Below are 21,432 nucleotides of genomic sequence, written 5' to 3' on the forward strand. Positions count from 1 at the left end.
CCAGCATATTCTGTGTTCTTTCTGCCACCTGATTTGAAACTTGCCATTTTGTCATTCCTGTTTTTAACCTCCCCTAAGTGTAGAAGACAGGGGCTGAGAGGAGTGATTTAACAGTTTATTGCACTGCACCTCTGCAGGGCTGAAAAAGCGCAACTGCACTCCAGCATCATGGTCTTTTTGGCAGCCCACTTTATGGCAGCCCTGAATAAGCTGGCTCTGCTGGCAGCATCTGTCTTTCTTCTTACTGTTAGCCTCATTTCTGCAGTTTTAGTCTCCTTTGTCTACAAACCAGATTGGAAGTCTCAGCTGAAGCAGGCGGTGAATCAAGGACGGCTGTTCCACAGCTCTCAGCTGTGAGGGGTATCCAAGGAACCAGACTACGTCAAGCCATAGTGTGGGAACTGTTGTTCTGGATTCATTTCAGTGCCATGAGTCTGACATAATGTTTGCTTTTCCAATGTGTATGCATGTGATCCATTGGGTTCATATACAGTCTGATTAACTGTACATTAAAAAGAGGAGTTAGACATGTTGTTACATGTCTGTTACAGGTTGACAAAAATAAGACCCTGGTCCTAACATCCAGCATACTTCTCTTGGCTATTCACTCCTTTCTTTGTGCAGTAAAAGTCAGCATTCCCATCTTCCTCGGGTTACAACTCTATAACATCTCCTAGATTTTGCTTCCCTATGCTAACATCCTGCTGTCTACACATGGGTGGTGCCAGTCATGGATTTGCTGCTTTGTTAGCATCCTTTTGAGGCTTACAGCCACAATGCCTTTTTCTTTAACCCATTAGTTCATAATCTTGAATGTCCTCCATAACCACTGCGCTACAGGTAATAGAGCTACCTTGCAGTTTCAAGATGGTATGTGAGCAGAGCATGTGTACCACCTTAAAACACAGATACTTATCGATAAAAGACAGATAACTATTTTAAGCTAGGAAGTTAAAGCCAACCTGTTGAACTCAAGATCAAAACTGTATTAAGGGAAGAGTTTCACTAATGTGAAGATCTTAAATTATTTCTAGTCTTGTTTGAAAAACAGTGGTCTAAAAGTGTATGCTCTGTATAACTACTTGGGTTTTCTTGCAATTCATTTACAAGATACTGCTTTTTTAAAGATGAGGAATACACTACAAAGCAGTGTAAAGCAAGCATTCAGTAGCAGAACAACAAATGCTTCCTTACAGTGGGCCACAACCCCATGGTATTTGGTGGAGTAGCTGGGAAAGAGGAGTGTTTTTTTTCCCCTGGTAACTTTGGATGTGACCTACCTACCTTTGTCCTGTTAACTCAATTAGAAGATGGACCTCAGATGTGATTAAAGCCCAAAGTAAGCCCTTCCAGCATGAGTGTTTCTTGCAGCAGAAATACTGTTCAGATGGACTCTAACTGCTGTGCTACTTCTGTGAGGATTTGCAGGGACCAGCAGCTGTGGAAGAATAACTGGAAGAAAAGCTGATGACATTTTTCCACTGTGTATGTACAGATGTTCTGGGAGTCCCACACTTTGAGGAACTGTCTGATTTATTGCTCCTTCGTTGCCCAAATGAGCCACATGTGATCAGCAAGCCCAACCTATTTGGGCTCCACTGAACTTACTGAACGAGTGCAAAAATAACTGCAGTGCCGTGCAGCAAAGCTGAGCCTTGCTGCATTGCAATGACAGAATGCAGCATCAATTTCTGCTGGAGAAGCATATAATAGAAGTATATGGCCTTGAGCTAAAAAAAACGTAATTTTTAACTTGGGCTCAATGACACAATGGCCTTTTTTTTTTTTTTTACTCCCAAGAAATGCACTGGTTTAACTTCTAAAATCTGCTTTTATATTCTAGAGAGTAATGCCCTTTCTGTTCCTGGGCAGTCTGTTAATATGTGTTCCTGTGTAAATCTACTGTGACTGAGCCACAGAAAATTGTCTAGTTACCCTAACACACGTTCTTTGGTTTGAAAGGAAAGCCCTCACTTGGCCCATTAAATACCGATACAGATTACTTCCTAAGCACTAGCAGTCATTTAATAGTTATTTACACTGTTAGCTGCATATCTCACACATAATATTTTTATCATATGGGTTTCACAAAAAAACCCCTTGTGGGTAAAGAGAATGGTACTAGTAGCCAGCATGGGACACCATCAGTGGGTGCTGTTGGAGCACCTTGCAAAGCTCCCTCCCTTGTTACAAAGTATTCAGAATTTATTTGTATTTGTCACTTTTTTCTGAAGGTTGTGTTTCATTCTACAAGTTTAATTTTTTAGTAATTTTCTTTTTTTTGAAAAAATAGCAGAAAGTGGACAGACACATATCTAAAACACAATTACAAAATTGGGTAAAATATTCTCTGTTAATTTTGCTTCAAAATGTAGTTTTCTTTTTTGTGGTGAATATGAAAATAGGAGTTGTGGGATTACATATGCACCTTGCCTTCTGGCTGGGCTCATGAAGTGATGTGAACCTCAGAAGACTGGACTATATAAAGTGATGCTCAGATAAAGGTGTCCTTTTGCCAGCCCCAGCATTAAAAGCCACACTGGCTTCTTGCTTGCTCAACAGAACCAGTTCTCTCCTGTACATGTTGTGGCCAGTGTCCATCTCTCCATCCCTCACTCCTCACTAGTGTGGTAATGGGCTGGCAGGTTGAAATTCAGCTGACCACTGCATTAACAGTGCGATGGGTGACTTCCACCTCTGCTTGCAGCACTGTTTCTTCAGGGTTGAGAAGAGTATGTATTAGAAATACAGTGTCTCTGTAATGTAAGTCCTGAAAGGTAGGTCACATCCTGCAAGGTAGCTCTATTACCTGTAGCGCAGTGGTTATGGAGGACATTCAAGATTATGAACTAATGGGTTAAAGAAAAAGGCATTGTGGCTGTAAGCCTCAAAAGGATGCTAACAAAGCAGCAAATCCATGACTGGCACCACCCATGTGTAGACAGCAGGATGTTAGCATAGGGAAGCAAAATCTAGGAGATGTTATAGAGTTGTAACCCAAGGTAGGTCACATCCAAGTTACCAATAAATCTGTCATTTCTGCACAGATGTTTTCTAGAGTGGAAGTGAACTTGAAATTATGATTTTTTTTTAACCATTTACAAAATCATTGCAGGGTCTGAGGTAGATATTTGTTCCATTTCCTTCCAGGTTGTGCTCCTGTACAAACTGTGCTGTGGAGTGGTCTCTGGTGAGCAAATGCTACTTTCCACTATGCCAGAAAATCGGACAAACTGAGCATGAAAAATGAAGAAACTTTTCTAGTTCAATCTCTCTTCCACAGCACATGGTTGGAAGCGAAAAAGATGCTTTCACTTCATTGCTGGTTGTGTGACTATCTGAGCATATTGAGCTTCTTGATATCTGGTAAATCCATCAGTAATGTGATTCCACCACAGAAAATAATTTTTCAAATCCAGTTTAAACCTCAACATGGCAGAAGTCCTATTTATTATTCTGAAATGGGGATGATTCAAAAAATCATAATTTCATATTATTCTTAAATCCATCTTTACATACCTATCCAAAACCCTGCAGTGATAATAGAAATCATATTTCACATGTATATCCCAGTACTGTGGACTTAGCAAGAATTTATTGTACTCTGCCTTACTGGGTCTATGTCTTACAACAGGCTTAGCGATAACATGTAATTAAGTTCCACAGAAGCGGGGGGTGTGTGTGAGTTAATGTACCTGTTTCTAAAATAAGGCATCACTAGACCATTTTCAGTACGAAGTTATATTTCTGTGACATTTCCCTTTTGCCAAGTTCCTCCGCCTGACGTCGCATGAAGCATTAAATTCTCTCTGGAGGAGAAAGACCTAAGCAAGGTTTGTGGATCAATACTACTGATAATAGCAATATTCCAGTTCAGCACTATCTTGACAGTAGAAATTAATATTTCTCTTCTTATAGTTAGGCCTATATTCTCATCTCAGTGCGCAAGGGTTTATGAGCATAATCTAAGACCTGCTGAAGTGAAAAGCAACTGTTCCTTTTAATGCAATGTTTTCAGATCAGTCCAAATATTTATTAACAATACTTACAGTGCTAGGCATCAACGTTTGTCCTTTCAGGATGAAAATAAATCCCAAATTACTGACGAACTCTTTTACAGTTCTTTGTGTAACTCTTATGTATTTCTATGCAATTCTAAGCATGGAATGATGACCAGACCATGTACACACAACCTTGTCAAGCATTTACGTGAAGTCTTAGTTACTATCATCCAAGCTAATTAGTATCCTTTGTTGAAAAATAAGTCACACTGTTTTTGAGGTATCTCTAAATGCTAAATTCATCAAGTGCAAGAAAAATGTGAACTCCCAGTGACTGGGAGTTTTTTGCCTTTCTCTTCTAGTATATGTTTACAAACTACGAAAGCCAGAAAAAAATGGATGTAGCAAGCCTCAAAATCTCTGTTAATCTAAATGCAAAGTCATGTGAACTGCACTGTACATTCAAGAGTCTGTGGACATTTACCTTCTGGAAAGTGAATTCCTGAACTTGGTGCCATTTCATGCCCATCAGGCAAGTAAAAGATCACAGCAGATGTACCTCTAGGCTTTCCAAGGGCAGGAGAGTTCGCACCACACATTTTGAGTCCTAGCAGCTTAACTGTGGCTTTCAGGATCTCCTTTCCTCACTAATATGAATTTTTTCCCTATACTGAATCTTAACTCTTCTATATTGTTTTTTTTTTCGTTTAGTGTGCACTTTGTTCCATCTCTCTGAATAGGACATTCTCTTTAGGCATTTCTTCATCTGGCATAGCTTAATGCAGATCAGATTTAGACATTCAAATTAGTACCGTTTAGGCTCTTTGAATGACATTTTCCATTTTAAATAATCTCTCCAGCTTTCACATAAACAGTAAATACACTTTTTGATACTGCCCAATCTAAAAGCTGAAACTTATACAAAAATTAGCAAGAAAACAGAGTCAGGTAGTTTTTCAAAATGAATCAAATATTTCTAAGAATTAAGTGCCTCCAATAAAAACTTTTTGCCAAGCAAAAAGTTGCAGTAATACCTGGGTAATAATGCCTGGCATTGGACAAGGCTTTTGCTTTTCCTGTTAAAACCACTATTTACTAATACGCAGTTGCCTTTGACAAGGCAATTGCTTCTTGCCTTCACTGAAAAAGCCACCCAAATAATTTCATGTCATTTTGCTCTCCTTCTCACTGGCTGTCCCCTTGGCAATACATCACATTGGTGTCCATGAATCAATTCCACATTTGGGACAACAGCGACCAAGGTGAGGAGAACACAGGTAAAATCGCCTCAGTGCTGGGATTTTTCAGGTTTGGTTCAAAGTGCCACATTAAGCTCTGGAGATAGACAAACCTCCAGCAACCTTACTGGCTGCAGGAGCCATCTTTCATGATAACGCTACCCTTGATGTCCTTTCTGTCTTTCTTTCCTTTTTCTCAACACCCTCCACACCTCTACAAAACACTTGCTTGAGCCAACAGTGCACTACCTTGCTTTTTCATTCCCCTCTCTCCCTGGCAAGGACTCAGAACTGGCACTCTTTAATTGAAATGCCAAAAAGAACTCTGGTTTAAAATAAATGGTCACAGGATCTTGTTTATCTTGCCTCAGCCACACTGCCTGAGCCTGCTATGACAGTGTGGAGTGTGGCTCCTCTGCAAAACCAAGCATACAACAGGTTAAAGTAGCAAGCACGTCCCTTGGTGGTGTTAAATAAAACAGCAGCAGCAGGCATCTCCTCTGAGCAAAAGCGTCCCTGTAGTTCATTTAAGTCCTCTCTGCAGAAGCAAACCCTCTCCATCAGACTCCTGAAATCTGCTTTACTTCAGGCAGTATAGCTCTTCAGCTGAGCTCAGAAATGAGTCTGGCAGTATAGTCCCTCGCAGCAGAAATCTCCAGAGCAGGTGCAACATGACCCTTAGGATTAATTCCGAGAGACAGACAGACAGACAGACACACACACACACACACACACAGAGCATTCACTGGAGCATTCACTGGAGTAGGGCACCACTGGCACTCCTGTATTCAGCCCTTCGGGCATGCAAGAAGACAGCTGTACCACTGATGTGCGAAGTGCTTGGAAAAAACTTGAAAAAGCCAAGGGGGAAAATCCACATCCTATTCCTTTGCTGGTACCAGCCATTTTTGCCTGCCTGTTTTGACAGCCCTGAAACACTGTATCTCGATGGTATGATGCTGGTGCTAGTGTAGATAACAGGAGGGAGCAGGGCAGATGCAGGAAAATGTCCATGAAACTGCAATTAGGTGCATCAAATTGGTAAGTGCAAAGGTAAAAAGCACTGATGGAAAAGGGGTGATCTGCAAGGTCACTGGCAATTTGACCCTTCTCAAAGGTCCCAGAGGGCAACCTCCCCTTCACCACTTAAACCACCTAGCCAACAAATTGAGGATGAAAAACATAGGGAAGACTTTTACCACTACTATCAAGTTTCCTCATACATGTGTTTCATGAGTACCTATTTAGAGGCACAGATATTTACTGACACAGACAGGTAGCTAGCTGTCTGTTAGTATGCTGTGAGCAGGGTAGGTAGGTGTTGCATAATCAAACCTTACATGACTGTTGTGAAGACTAGTCCAGGGCTCACGCATTTTGGAAATGTGCTGATTTCTAAGTTCCCAAGCTTTCTTAATCTGTGCATTTAAATAAAAGAGTTGGCAAACAATAACGCAAGATACATTAACCTGAAGAATGGTTCAGTTGTTGAAATGTTTCCACATTTTTCAAATATATCATCTTGGATTCGCCTCTGACTGTCCTGGCAAATGATGAAATGATGGCTTTCATGTATTGCAGTGAGAGACGCATTTATTTTATACACAGACTTATCATCAACTTTAAAAAGACAGCTAGCACTGTCATTATTTTCACAGGGAAAGTACATTTCCCCCCTCTTAATGTTCATATCTAACAAAACTTTTTTTTCCCCTCAAAAGTACTTCTGTGTATATCACTAGGTGCATGCTCTATCTGAAGGAGTTGATTTTCTCTCCAGGCTCAAGGTGATTATGTGGCTGAGCACTAACTACAGTTACTGATGATGTGGGGGAGAGCTGTGTGCATGGCATTCATCGGTGAAAACTAGACATCTCTCTCTGAAATCCCCCTTCTCCTCCCTGTCCCCTGACACTGTAATTATCAGTCTTCCTGAGAGTGTGAAGCAGGGGATTAGCTGTGCTTCACAAACTCTGGCAGCTCCATGACGGTGCGCAGGGTGAGTGCTCCAGCCTTCTCCAGGGCAAAGGCTGGGTGAGCAGCATCAGTAAATTTGTGTCTGATGGTGAACAGCACGAGTCCTCTCTCTGCATTGAAGAATAACAGTCTGCCGCCACTGTAATCCAACAGGATGCCAATCCTGGCTGGGTGTTCTGTCACATGGACATCGCTCATCACGCCGGTGTGAAGAAATCTGTAAAGAAAGCTGCAGGAAAAAGGAAACCAGAATACAGTGTGTCTCCTCATGGTGATTTACCAGGAATAACCTATGGTTTAATTCCCACCTATTAACAGGTGGTCACATACAGCAGCGTATCATGTGGCAACAGCATTTTGGTTAGTGCGTAAGCAAAATGAATGTGGTATCGCTTCAAAGCCCTGCTTAGCATGCTGATGAGCCCTTTTCCTTGGCATCTTTGGAGTCTCAGCATAAAAGCAGACTTGCTCTAATCATATTCACAGAATCATAGAATCGTTTAGGTTGAGAAAGACCTTTATGATCATTGAGCCCAACTGTTTACCCAGCACTGCCAAGTGCACCACTAAACCATGTCCTTAAGCACCACATCTACACATCTTTTAAATATCTCCAGGGATGGTGACTCAACCACTTCCCTGAGCAGCCCATTCCAATGCTTGACAACCCTTTTGGTGAAGAAATTTTTCTTAATATCCAATCTAAACCTCCCCTAGCACAACTTGAGGCCATTTCCTCTCATCCTATTTCTTGTTACTTGGGAGAAGAGACTGACATCCACCTCGCTACAACCTCAGGTTGTTGTAGAGAGCGATAAGGTCTCCCCTCAGCCTCCTTTTTCCAGGCTCTATATCTTTCTTAATACACGTCTTTGTGGGGATTTAAGCATGAGCTCTGCTTTGGCAAAACCCTTTGCATCTCAGATGTTTCATTTAGCTAGTTGTGTTCATGCATCTATATGATTTCATACTAAAAAAAGCACACTTGTTTAGATCAAGAACATTTCTTCAGATAGAGTGTGCACCATTAACAGGGTTATGCCTTACAAACCTCCAAGCAGCCTGGCATTGGCCTGCTGAAGACTACCCCAGCACCCTCCAGTTCTGCCGCAGTGGCAGGTGGGTGGCTATCATTATGAAGGGCAAGGCAAAAGGCATTCCCTATGGAGGCTTGACATCTGCAGATGGAAATAGATTCTAAAAAGAGTGCATTTATGGAAATAAATACACCTGATGGGATTTTGTGAAGCAGTTTGGGATATGAGCCTGGAATGACAAAGCAGTGGCAAATTAGTTTATTCACTGGCTGGGTGAAGGATGGTAAACTGATTAATTTTATTTTTTAAGGTGCTTTACAAGATTTTTTTTGATTAAGAGGAGGTCTAAAGCCTCTTTATAGTTGTCCTTTCCTTATTACTCAAATTTGCAGAAAGAAAGCAGATGGATCCTTTCTGCTCTTGTGATTCTTGAAGCTGGCCAGCTTTATTTACATGAAGTACAAGTAACTTCCCAAGCAATGAGACTGACTCAGCTTTACCTGGTTTGTGTAAGACAGCACCACATACACCAGGAGGTATCACTTAGCCCCAGGATGCTGCTCTGTGATATTGCCTCATAGCAAATCCCAATCCTGTAGCTTCTGCAAGCAGAGACAACAATTTCCCAGTAATGACACCCCCGAGCAGGCAGCAGTTCACCCAGGACTGAAGGAAACCTGTTTGTGGAAGAGACATACAGTAAAGTGAGTGTGGTGGCAGACCAAACATATTGTAATATTTCTTACAGTCATGTCATGTAGCAGCATCTAAAATTACTAATGGATTGCACTCTGTTCTTCTACCTGCAGGGTTTTATTAAAGACTTGAACATTGTTGCAGAGTCATTTCATCTTTGCACTGAGATAGACTCATCTTAAGGAGTGAAAACAACACAACTTCACACAAAATTATATGAAGCTAGCAAAAGGTGGAAAGTTGACTTTGGAGACGAAAAATGGACCTCAAATTTAGAAGGCTTGTTCAAACTAGAAACTGTGGCTCTTTTAAGTAGACACCGTGACAAACAGCTTGTGTGTGTTAAGCACAAAGTGCTTAAACCAGTAATACCTCATTACCTTTTAAGAAGTTATATCAGTATGGCACAAGTTATACAAGTGAACCTGTGCTTGTGATGGGACTGATACCAATATGTCAAAAAAAACCCCCAACTTGTTTGCAATGGATGGATCTAGCCTGGTACAACCAGGAACAATTCCTACTTCTCCAAAGCCACAGATGCTTTGGAAGATGTTACAAATAATACCCTCAGTAAAGGAGCAAAGCATGGAAGATGTATCACTTCTAGTCACAATATATTAAAAAATAAGCCCATAAATCTGGCCTTCTCGGAGCAGCAACAAATTGCTTTGAGACTGGAAGTGCTCTGAAGGATTAAGCAGTGACCACAGACTGAGACAAACCCAGCAGTTTCAGTAGGTACCACTGCCTTTGGCTTTCTGGCAATTCTTCAGTGTGTCGCTGAACTCTTTCCAGCACCTACATCAGTGCTGCTACTGGCTTTATTGAGATATTGCAGTGCTTGAAAGGGAGGTCAATCACATGAAGTCCAGGGGCTGCATGACTGAAATGATTCAGTTCTTCCACAAAATTAGTTAGTGTCATATGAAAGCTACCTATAGGCAAAATAAGAGTGAGGGACCCATCCTGAACCCCTCAGGGTAGTCATGCTTGTCATGCTGCTACTCACCCAGTGAATTTGGTTTTCTCAGGAAGGCGGATCACCATTGCATTGGAAGAGATTTGCAAAGCGGGATGGGCTGTGTTGCTCAGTAAGTGAAATTGAGTTCCTGGTACAATTCATAAAGAAACACCAGTTCTGAGAGGCTGGCAACATTAACATGACATGAATCATAAAACATTAAGCAACAATTAATGCCATCTTAGCTGGATAGAGTTCTATCTGCTGGTAGGTAGGAGTGACAGAAAATTGGGTGCGAATGCAAGGTATTTTCCAAATTGTGTCCATTTGGGATGGCAGTCTAATATTCAGAAATGTAGCCAGGTGATAAAAAAGTCTTCAGTGTTTAAGAACATTGAATAATTTTCAATCAATTGCTTTTTCAAAATATCAAATTTGAATTTTGAGGCTGGTTTGGAAGAACCATACATTATTTAACACTATTTATCTGGAAACCTTAAAGCTTAAATCATCCATTACATTTCAAAACTGCTCTGCATGTTTCCTCATTCCTCAAACCCAAAGTCCATAAGGTTTTAACTGTAAGGGGTTTTTTTTAAGGTCATGGCATCTTTTATCAGAATGTGCTCTCAAACTCAAGCAAATTGAGAACCCTAAAGAATATTTAATCATTTCATCTCTCTGACAGAATTAAATGTTTTTGTTTCTGAGGTCACATCAGTTTTACATTGACATAACTATACAAACTTCAAGTGAAGCAGTCCCTGATTGTGCTAATTTTAAACAGATAAAATATGGTCCCTTTTATCTCACTAACTTGCGCACTCCTGTATTGGAAAGTTCAAGTATGATTTCTGGAGGAAAATGACCTTTGGCTGCTTTGTCGCTCCACCCCATTGTTGACATTAGAAAATGGCGATCTACCTTTAGTTGAGATGAGAGCTGCTTCACTTTGTTCACTTGTCCCAAATGGGTTGACAGCCCTCAAGTAGAAGAAATAGTTCACATTGGGCTCCAGGGATACCTTCAGTTCAGGTCTCTTTATACCAGCAAAAGTTCTGCAAATTTTGAAGATTTTCATAGATGAAAATGCATGCAGATATCTAAACCAGGAAAGAGTAATTTATGCAAACAGCTAAGCCACCTAACAGTATTGTTGACTACTGAAACAACAGTCACCACAGAGAAACTTCAAATTGGAAAGACAAACACTTTTCACAAATAACTGGGTTATGTAGGAGCTTCAGCATTTTACTTGAGGGATCCTCCTTTACTTTGTCTGACAAGTTTTCAGATCTTTGTTCCTGTACCACCTTCTCACTCAGTGCAGTCATTTGGCATAATGCTCACTTTATGTTCATTTTGCAGCAAAAGTCACATAAAATGCAAGCAGCACAGAATCACAGAATCAATCATCTAGATTGAAAGAGACCTTGAAGATCACCTAGTCCAACCATTAACCTAACACTGCCCATTCTCAACTGCACCATATCCCTAAGCGTTATGTCAACACCTCCAGGGATGGGGACTCCACCACTTCCCTGGGCAGCCCATTCCAACACCTAACAACCCGTTCTGTAAAGAAATGCTTCCTAATATCCAGTCTAAACCTTCCCTGGCACAGCTTGAGGCCATTCCCTCTTGTCCTATCACTTGTTACTTGGTTAAAGAGACTCATCCCCAGTTCTCTGCAACCTCCTTGCAGGTAGTTGTAGAGGGCGATGAGGTCTCCCCTCAGCCTCCTCTTCTCCAGACTAAACAACCCCAGTTCCCTCAGCCGTTCCTCGTACGACATGTGCTCCAGACCCTTCACCAGCTTCGTTGCCCTTCTCTGGACACATTCGAGTAATTCAATGTCCTTTTTGTAGTGAGGGGCCCAAAACTGAACACAGTCATCGAGGTGTGGCCTCACCAGTGCCAAGTACAGGGGTAAGATCCCTTCCCTGTCCCAGCTGGCCACGCTATTTCTGACACAATCCAGGATGCCATTGGCCTTCTTGGCCACCTGGGCACACTGCCGGCTCGTGTTCAGCCAACTGTCAATCAACACCCCCAGGTCCCTCTCTGACTGGCAGCTCTCCAGCCACTCCTCCCCAAGCCTGTAGCGCTGCTGGGGGTTGTTGTGGCCCAAGTGCAGCACCCGGCATTTGGCCTTATTGAAACTCCTACAGTTGGCCTCAGCCCATCGCTCCAGCCTGTCCAGGTCTCTCTGCAGAGCCTCCCTACCCTCGAGCAGATCAACACTCCCACCCAACTTGGTGTCGTCTGCAAACTTACTGAGGGTGCACTCGATCCCCTTGTCCAGATCATCAATAAAGATGTTAAACAGGAGTGGCCCCAAAACCAAGCCCTGGGGGACACCACTCGTGACCGGCCGCCAACTGAATTTAACTCCATTCACCACAACTCTTTGGGCCCGGCCATCCAGCCAGTTTTTTACCCAGCAAAGCGTGTGCCCATCCAAGCCACAAGCAGTCAGTTTTGCCAGGAGAATGCTGTGGGAAACGGTGTCAAAGGCCTTACTAAAGTCAAGGTAAACAACACCCACAGCCTTTCCCTCATCCAATAAGCAGGTCGCCCTGTCGTAGAAGGAGATCAGGTTTGTCAAGCAGCACCTGCCTTTCATAAACCCATGCTGACTGGGTCTGATCATCTGGTTGTCCCGCACATGTTGTATGATGGTACTCAGGATGAGCTGCTCCATCAGCTTCCCAGGCACCGAAGTCAAGCTGACAGGCAGAATCAAACTCTGATCTGCCTCCTGTGAGAAGTCTGCTTTACAAAACGAACAAGCTTCTGAAGAAAAGAACACCTTTTAGTTAATTCAGTTGCATGACAGTGAATACACTTGTGTTTGCACTGTCTGGGCACATGCTCCAGATCCAAAAGAATGGATACCCTTACCTGAGATGCACAGAAACCATGCACTTCTTATTATGAACTCCTTACTCACAAATTGTTCATCAACAAAGTCTTGGCTCTGTCTCACTGCCTTTGCACAGGGCCCTGCTTTGACTAAATCTCCCCTCTGTGGTGCCTGAAAAGCTCCAGCCCTCACATCCTCAACTTCTGATGTCTTGACACACTGCTGGAAAGCGAGAGTCAGCACCCACTGAATCTGCTTCACAGGCACTTTGAAGTGCCAGTGAAAGTACTTTGGATGGCTAGAAAGATGCCAATTTTATTTTATGTATTGTCAGGAGTATGAAAGATTAGCTTAACAAATTCTCATACACAGGATCCTGATTTTCCTCATTTTTGACTTGTATGATAACAGCAAAGCCAGACAGTATATACCCACTGCATTGTATGCCTGCAGATAAGGACTGTTTATCTGTATAAAGTAGAAAATTTCCTCCCAGAAATGCTTATAGGAATTTGCAAGGCAAGTATTTGAATTCGCAAACAGGAGACATGCCTTTGGAGAGCATGCAAGGCATTTTCCCTTCTACCTCAGGTTTGAGAGTGAAGCCCGGGGTGGTCTCCCTCCTGCAAGATATGTCTCTATGGGAAGCTAGATTAAACAGATTACCTCTTTCAGCACTAATTACTGTGACCCCAGAGAAGGTAAGGCAGGCAAGCCGGCAGTCAGGTCAGATCGTTGCTATTCATTTGTAGTGACTGTTTTTCTGCAGATGTCCCACCAGAGAGCAGTACAATCTGAAGAATAATCAGTGCTCATCCATCAGAATTTTTCACATGCCTGCCTCTGCTGCATTTAGGTATATATCACATAAAGGTAAAATCCCACAGCCCTACACACACCAAATTCCTGCTAACACCACATAGAGCTCTGTGTCTAGGAGGATGGCATCCTGGGGAAAGACTGGTGCATCTATTTTTTTATTACTCCATAACAGGTATTTTGTACTGACAGCTGTCATTAAAAGTGATTGAAAGCACTGAGAAAAAGCACTGGGTGTTCCTGTGATCTGTTTTTTCAGTTTAAAAAATTTCAGAGAGTTTGAGGCTCTTGTGTGATCAACCCAGGGCCATGCCACCGCTGGGGAATGTCTCACAGTAATCCTGGAACTAATACAGTAAACAGAAGTGACCTGCCCAAACATGGTAGCAATTGCATGGTTTGCTTCACGCCGGTGAGTAACCAAAGCCTCAATCAAGAGGGCACTTCAGCAAGGCACTGGTAGTTTGGCAGGCTGTTTGGTTCTTACTGAAAGGTTCAGGGGAGAGGTGCAAGCTGATGAGTTGCCTGATGAGAGCCTGAGATCTTTAGACTTGAAAGAGGAAAAAGGTCATCTGAGTATAGGGGACAAGAAAAAAAGGAAAGATGAATCAAAGAAAAATACAAGGTGGGAACTGAGCAAGGAGGCAAACATAAAGAAAGTAACAGAAAGGAAAACTGGGATGGAAGCAGAGGAAGGGGAAAAGAAGTGGGCACCTAAGCTCTGAAGAAATTTGTACGTGCTTCCTAAACAAGTCTCATCCAACCCATTCCTTAAAAGCACCATCCTGACATCTTTGATGTGAATCTGAAGCACAGACCACCAGAAAGAAGTTTCGAGCAAATAGTTACAAGTGACATGAAGGGAGGATATGCTAAGCTATTTGTTGGAAGCCATTTGTGGCAACATGTAGATCAACATATCTTAAGCACAGTGATGTCTTCTACATAGCTCCTTCTACTGTCTTCTGGAAAATGCCATGTAAGTCAGTATCCTTCCAAAGAAATTAGGGGATCTTTTTCACTAAGTGCCATTTGACCGATAAATAAAACACAAAATTATTTCTAAATCCAAGTACACAGATACATTCTGGTGCGATTTGTAGACCTGGAGTATTTGTATTCAGGGGTCTGGATCCCAGAACCTGGGTATTCAGAGAAGATTTTGAGTCCAGACAATTGCAGAATAGGGTCAGCCATCAAAATTCAGACTTAGGTCTCTTTCAAACTTGAAATTCTCCAAATCAGAATTTGGTTACATGCTTAAATCTGAGAGCAATAGCATGCCTCTTTTCAGTTGTTAATAGTGAGACAGAAAAGTCTGGACTTTAAGAAGATCTGATCAGTAAAACAGTGATCAGATTTTTACATAGCATTTTCTGCTTGGTAATCTATTTTAGCTAGCTTTAAGCTTCCTAAGAATAAGAGCCCATCAATTTTAGCTACGATTAAGGCTTGAAAAACAGCCCCGCTGCTGCCAACTAATGAAACAGAATATGCCAGCAAGAAGGAATTTCATTTGCAACACTCTGAGCCAGGTCCAAGCTCACAAGAGGCTGTGTGCAAAGAAGAAATAGGTCTTGCTATTTGCTCTCCTTCTGTCTGGAGTGAAGGGGGAAAGTGAATACTGAGGGCTCCCCAGCAGTCACTGCAGTTTGTCATGCTTCAGGTTGACCCTGCAACCAGTGATAAAAAAGCAAGGATGAGGAGAAAGTCTGATTACTGTTTGGCTCACAGAGTACAGGTCATGCACAGGAGAAGGGAAGGGAAAATGCATCCTGACTTTTTTGAAGGAAGCCTGTTTAATTTCCAAGTTCCTGTAACAAGCATTGCAGCTAGAACTTCCTTAAGCTCACCTTAAGTATTGAACTGTATAATTTTGGTCATGAAAGAAAGAGAAATCCACCTACAACTTTTCTAATGTCAGCTGTTTTCTACTTTAAATACACCTGCTCACTTCATAGATGATCGGAAATGTAATAATGTTATTATCAAAGTGAGAGGCATCCTGTCCTTTATGTTATCATATTTGCACTGTTCCACAATGTCTTGGTATCATAATACAAAATTCAAGAAACATTTGAAGTTAAATACTTTAAGTATCTCCTCTTAATCCCTTTCTTTATAAGAAGAATCTTTAAGTCTCAAAATCCAGTCTCCAAATTCCAGGTACATGCTATTCAAAGCAGAACAGAAAGGATTTACATGTTTCTTCACCTTTAAATTGCCAAGGAATATTATAGTAGCAGTTGTCTGTTAAATTTGTGATTTCCCTGGTTTTAGGGAAATCTGATTCTGTGTTTTGATGCATGTTTCTCTCATCAACATCCTCATTTATTTCAAGGAGACAACGTCTAGAAGGTATTTTTTAATATTGCATGAACCCAGCAAATTATATGCCTTGCAGTGATTCAGAACACCCTCTGTGCTGTAATTGTCATTTCCACCCCCAAGATCTCACTGAAACAGCACCTCCAGACCTGTGCTGGTACCACTGATGTGGAATTAGAGCTGAAAGTATGCAAGCTTCTCGAGATACGTGTAGAAGCACACAGAAGGGGTGCACCATGAGCAGAAAAAAGCTCTTGAAGCTAAAAATAAAGAACAAATAGCTCTGAGTTTGCTCTCAGCTGCATGCTTCCTTTCCTCCTCTCTGTCTGAGCTCTGGCTGTTTTGGGGTTAGACCACCAAAGCACCACCTGCAATGGTCCTCAGTTGCCTCTGAGATGGCAAGCCCAGCACAGCCATAGAGGAGGAAGGACAGTTATGCGGGCAATGCAACAGGAGGGAGGCTTGCTCTCCTTTTTCCAGCATTAGACCTGCTCTATGAGTAGATGGAAAATTTCAGTTGCTAGCAGTGATGGTCTCACATTGGTGGAGAGGATGACAGTCACTTCCACTTTTACGAATGCACTGCATACTGTACTAATTTCTGCCTCCCTGAGTCTTACAGATTTCTCATGATATGATACATGGTTTCCATCTGAACAGCCCACACACCTAATCCCTGGACTACATTTCTCACAGTTTTCAGTCTTCCACCCACAGCTCCATTGACTTCTCAACACAAAGAGACTGAACAGCAAGAAAATAGCAGAGCTCTGGAAACTGAAAGAAACATTTCAAAGCTGCATACAGGTTCTGGAAAAAGAATCAACCTGGGAAGGAGCTTTAAAACCACAGCAGCAGGCTGGGGAGTCATTGTTGCAGAAGATTTAAGATGGTTTTATATGAAACCACATCCCTCAGGTGGCAAGCTGGCAAGAAGAGAGAATCCAGATTCTTTTTATGATATTTAGAAGGAAAATTTTAATGAGGATTTCGTTGCAGATGTGCTTCAAATGCTCTCCCTGGGGAGCTGGGATTACTCCAGGACTGCTCCAAGGACTTCTCTGGAGATATTAAAAAGCCACCTGGGCAAGTGGCTCTAGGTGGTCCTGCTGGAGCAGGGGTGTTGGACCGGATGATCTCCAAAGGTTCCTTCCAACCTCAACCATCATGTGAGATTCTGTGACATTCTGAAAGCTACAGGGGAATGGCCCAGACCAGGAGTTCCATGCTCATCTCTAGCTGTTCAATGGGGGCATTTCTCCCTGCCTGCTCCCTTAGTGGTGTCCTTTGCCTTGGGTGAGTTCCCAGAATGACATCTGTGAAAGCAGCCTTGTGAGATGGGACCATGCCGCTTTCTCCAGGTCTTCCCTTGGATGTCCTTCCCCAACCTCTGCTTTCATGCTGTGCCCCTATCAGCAGCTGTATTAGGTCCCCAGGGTTGCTGAGCAATGTGTTTGAACTCCCACACAGGGACTGCGAAATTGCTCAGCTACAGGCCTGCTGCAAGCATGAGAGGCACAGGCTCTTAAAGGGCTCCTCAGGCTGTCTGTTAAAGGGCTCCATGTTTGGCCTATCCCCAAGATGAGTGATGCTCAGGAAACCTGCAGAGGACAAACTCCAAGCTTTTGAGGAAAGCAACCAGAAGAAACTACAGCATTTCTAGGCCCAAATGATAGGTGTGCATAAAGACACAGTTTTATTCCACCTGATACAGGTACTTGACATAGGAACTCTAAGCTCCCTACAGGTATTTCCAGAAGGCAGCTTCTCACTATAACAGCTACATAAGAAATTGATTTCTAGTCCTAACTTGCACCTTGGGGTGCAAGCCCATCTACCAGAGGGCTCTGCTTTCCTTGGATTTATGCAAAAAATGAAATAGAAATCTTAAAAAAAATTCTTCATTGCTGAAATATATTGTGCCATTACGAAAGCTTTTCAGGTTAATCTCAGGGGCTTGCTTTTGGAAAAAGAAAGAGAAGCATTGCTTTGAGGGAAAATAAGTGGTAAAAGATGGTGTTTGACACTGTAAAAAGAGGTCAGAATCCTTCTACAAATACAGAAATTTAAACTACAGCAATTCCGAGAAAATTCATGTTTTTGTCCTGTGGGAATTTTTCACACTTGTCACAGTAAAAGGCCAGCTTTTGCCCACAGGGAGGCCAAAAAGTCAAATGTGACTCAGTATAATTATAAACGTTAGTTTTCTCTCCCACGAGAAAGGGAATGGGTCAGTTCTTGCAGCTCTTTGCCACAGTTACCACCACACAAGCAAACTGCTTGCTGTTATCAACACCTCGCTCACAGATTGCAGAAACAGGCATACTTTCTTGTTCAGTTTTGAGAAAAAGAGGCAAATCCAGTTAACAGCAAAGAAACTCAAGGGCAAACACACAGCACAGGTTTTGGGAGTAGCAACATCATCCCTGACTAACAGTGACTTTGGCAGGTTGACAGGGACCTGATGGCCTCATGAAATATGTATGGAACAGAGCAGGTCATGGCTAGCCTCCGAGAGGCAGGAGAACTGGGCAAGACCTCTCCCTGATTGCATTTATGCAGCATGCTGCTACTGCATGCAGAAAAAGTCTCCCAACCCTGCCAAAGTTTTTAATTTCAATTTTTAGCCTACTTTTGTAAGGAGCAAGGCACGCACAATTCTACTGTTGTACTTGTCTACTAGAAACCTGAGAACACTTTAGTCCACTTAACTAATTTTGACTGCAGGGGGTGGAGCTCTTCCCTCTCTGCCACATCTCCATGAAGTCCATGTGAACTAGCCCCCGGGCAAAGACCCTAATCAGGCTCCCCAGGGGGTGAAGAAGATAAACTCTGCTGGCCTGAAGATCTTCCACAGGTTCCTGTATGGCAAGTCACCCCCCCATCTCCCAAAGTTTCTCAGACTTTTGCAACTGTATTTTGCTTGAATATTGTTCTTATTGTTTTTGAAAAACAAACAAAAACACCCAAGGACATACAGAGCACTACATAATTTTCTCTGTATTTCAAAACAGTGCATGGTTTCACAGCTCAGTGGTGCCTATGTCCCTCCTCGCCCTCTCCTCTACACAACACAGAAATAGGGTAGGGGAAAACAGAGAGGGTCTGGCATAAGCAGACACCACCCCCAATTTCAAAGTTTCTCTTTGGGTTGAGGCCTGTGGCATGCCTGCACACCTGGGCAGTGCTGAGCTCAGCTGTGCTTTGGGAAGCATCTGTCCACACATCCAGACAGTGCAGATGGGTCACCAGTATTACTGGGACACCTGTATCACCCTCACTATGCCCCAAGCTGACTCCTATCTTGTTCACCATAAACTGGGACAGGCTTCTCCATCCCACTCCTTCCCATGGAGCTCAGTTGCCCTCCCCTGCCCCAAATGAAGAATAAAAAGGATGTATTTTTATGCCTCAGCCTAATCTCATAGATTGGTTTCCATCCTGCAAATTCCTCAGCATGCAGAAGCAGATTTCTTCCTTGCATGGTTGAAAGCAGAATAATCTCCTGTGTAATGACCCGCGGTCTGGAGGATGCTCATTAGCAGCTGCCCTAATCTGATCGAGCAGTGCTTGCAACCATGGCACTGACCTGAGACCCTCTCCTTCTGGTGAGTGCTGTCGGCAGTACTCCAGGGTGAAGGACTCTGCTGACGCTGAGCCGGCATGCCAGCGAACAGTGGCTGTGTCCCAACACACTGTGCAGTCCTCAGCCTTGATGGTGGGTACAGCGGGTGCTGGGGACACAGGGACATGTTAGTCATACCATGAGGAGGATGCCAGAGGCTGGAGGGGAATGCTTGTGAGGGAAAGGAAAAGTCATTTCCCCTAAACCCCACAGGATGGATAGTTTCACCCGTTCAGCAGTGATCTTCTGCTTGTTTGTGTTTCAATGGCAGAGGGCTACCTTACGGGGAAAAAATCCACACTGGGAAAGTCACTGTGAATATTTATGCCTTTCTGCACATCCTTAGAACACCCATTACAAGATTTTTACACCCTTCCTCAAGCACATTTTCCTAATTTCTGCCAATCTTCAAGGAGCAGAGCACCAAGGCAGTACTGTCTACAGCTCTCCCTGCATCACCTCAATCCTGTCCTCAGAAGTCCCTGCATGAACTGCGTCGGAAACAAATGTGCTGCTGCAAAACTGACAGAGAGATGCTGACTTTCTGATTAATTATGTCCTGTTTATTTTTGCAATGCTAAAATTTGGTCCTGTAATTTCTCTTATTTAGAGCCTCAGTTCAAGAACTAGAGGCCCAACTGCAAGGCAGAAAACGGAATGTAAAATAGGGCACTGAATGCAAGTAATCAAAAGCTATTGTGTGAAATTGCATATCCACATCGTAGGCTGAAAATGGGTTAGTTGTATTCACTTGCTCTTTCCCTTTTCAGGGAATAGCAACATAAATGAACCTTACAACCTCTTGTTGAAACTCATATAAACAGTCTTAATACCAATCCTCAAGAGAAAGGTTATTAATTAAGAAAAGGTCATAGAAAGTTATTTTGCTTTTAAAGAGATCGGGTTCCAAACAGGAGGCCTAAGGCAAAAGTACAAATTAGACAATTTTATGACAAGATAATCTTATGGAACTACAACAAGCATTCCAGATGCATTTTATTTTGTAAGAAAAATAATTTGTTATCAGTAGAAAAAGAAAAACACCCAGAAGTACATATCTGTTTCCTGGTTTAGTGAAAATCAGGAGGTTAGCAGTTCAGGTTAAGATGTACTTGATGTTTTACTATAGGAACAGTTAATCTAGGTATTCAGCAGAACAATGATTCTGTGGGATAGATTCTCATGTGGTAATCTATCTGTGTAGCTTCCTTAGCAATAATCCCTTAATTCTCTTCTCACATATTCGATTATTGTCTGCTTTTAAATGCATCTGTTCCTAAAGAATGAAAAATTAATAGCTAAATCCCCTAATACCTGCATTCAGCAACTGACACACATACCCCCATTTACGTATGCGTAAACAATATGTCACAAGACAATCAAGCTTTTTTTTTTTTAACTATCTGTCTAAAGAGTAGATGAAGTGAGCATAGCATAAAAAGTTGTTACTGTGCTTCCGATATTTTTTTAACAAATTAATTGCAATTAGAATATATATCTGATTTCCTCGCCATATTCCAGGACTCATATAAGTCGTCTTATAAGAGGCAAAGAGCTAAAAAGGGTAAGCTCTTAGTCTGTCCCTCAGATACACAATGAGAATCACATAGGTTTTGAACAACAGAAGAAGGTGCCTTCACTCCTATGTCCTTAGGATTGTGAAGAGCCTTCATCCAGAGAACAATCTGAGACAGACAGGGAGGAGTTGGATGGATACTTGCTGCCTTCAACATCAGTCCCTCACAGAAAGAATGCCTGGAAACAGCGTGTTCCCCAGGGGAGGGGAGGACATGCTGTGAGTTTGGGAGGTGGAGGAGCAGCAGAGAGGAGGTGCTGGAGGGATGCTGCAGCAGCACATGCCTGCATTCCCCACAACTCCCC

General features: G+C 42.5%; 1 protein-coding gene across 1 annotated transcript in view; it reads right to left on the reverse strand.

The window, feature by feature from the left end:
* Positions 1 to 6,814: 6,814 nt before the first annotated feature.
* CMYA5 (cardiomyopathy associated 5) overlaps positions 6,815 to 21,432 on the reverse strand; it is a 49,452-nt gene continuing 34,834 nt past the window's right edge. Inside the window, exons 9-13 of the mRNA XM_074855412.1 lie at positions 19,516 to 19,660; positions 10,838 to 10,971; positions 9,962 to 10,061; positions 8,754 to 8,930; positions 6,815 to 7,445 (exon numbers count right to left, since the gene is read on the reverse strand). Coding sequence (XP_074711513.1) covers positions 7,193 to 7,445; positions 8,754 to 8,930; positions 9,962 to 10,061; positions 10,838 to 10,971; positions 19,516 to 19,660 — 809 coding nt within the window. The 3' untranslated portion in view covers positions 6,815 to 7,192. The remainder of the gene's footprint in view (positions 7,446 to 8,753; positions 8,931 to 9,961; positions 10,062 to 10,837; positions 10,972 to 19,515; positions 19,661 to 21,432) is intronic.

This window comes from Strix uralensis, chromosome Z (genome assembly GCF_047716275.1).
Source record: "Strix uralensis isolate ZFMK-TIS-50842 chromosome Z, bStrUra1, whole genome shotgun sequence".
Classification (NCBI taxonomy): Eukaryota; Metazoa; Chordata; class Aves; order Strigiformes; family Strigidae; genus Strix; species Strix uralensis.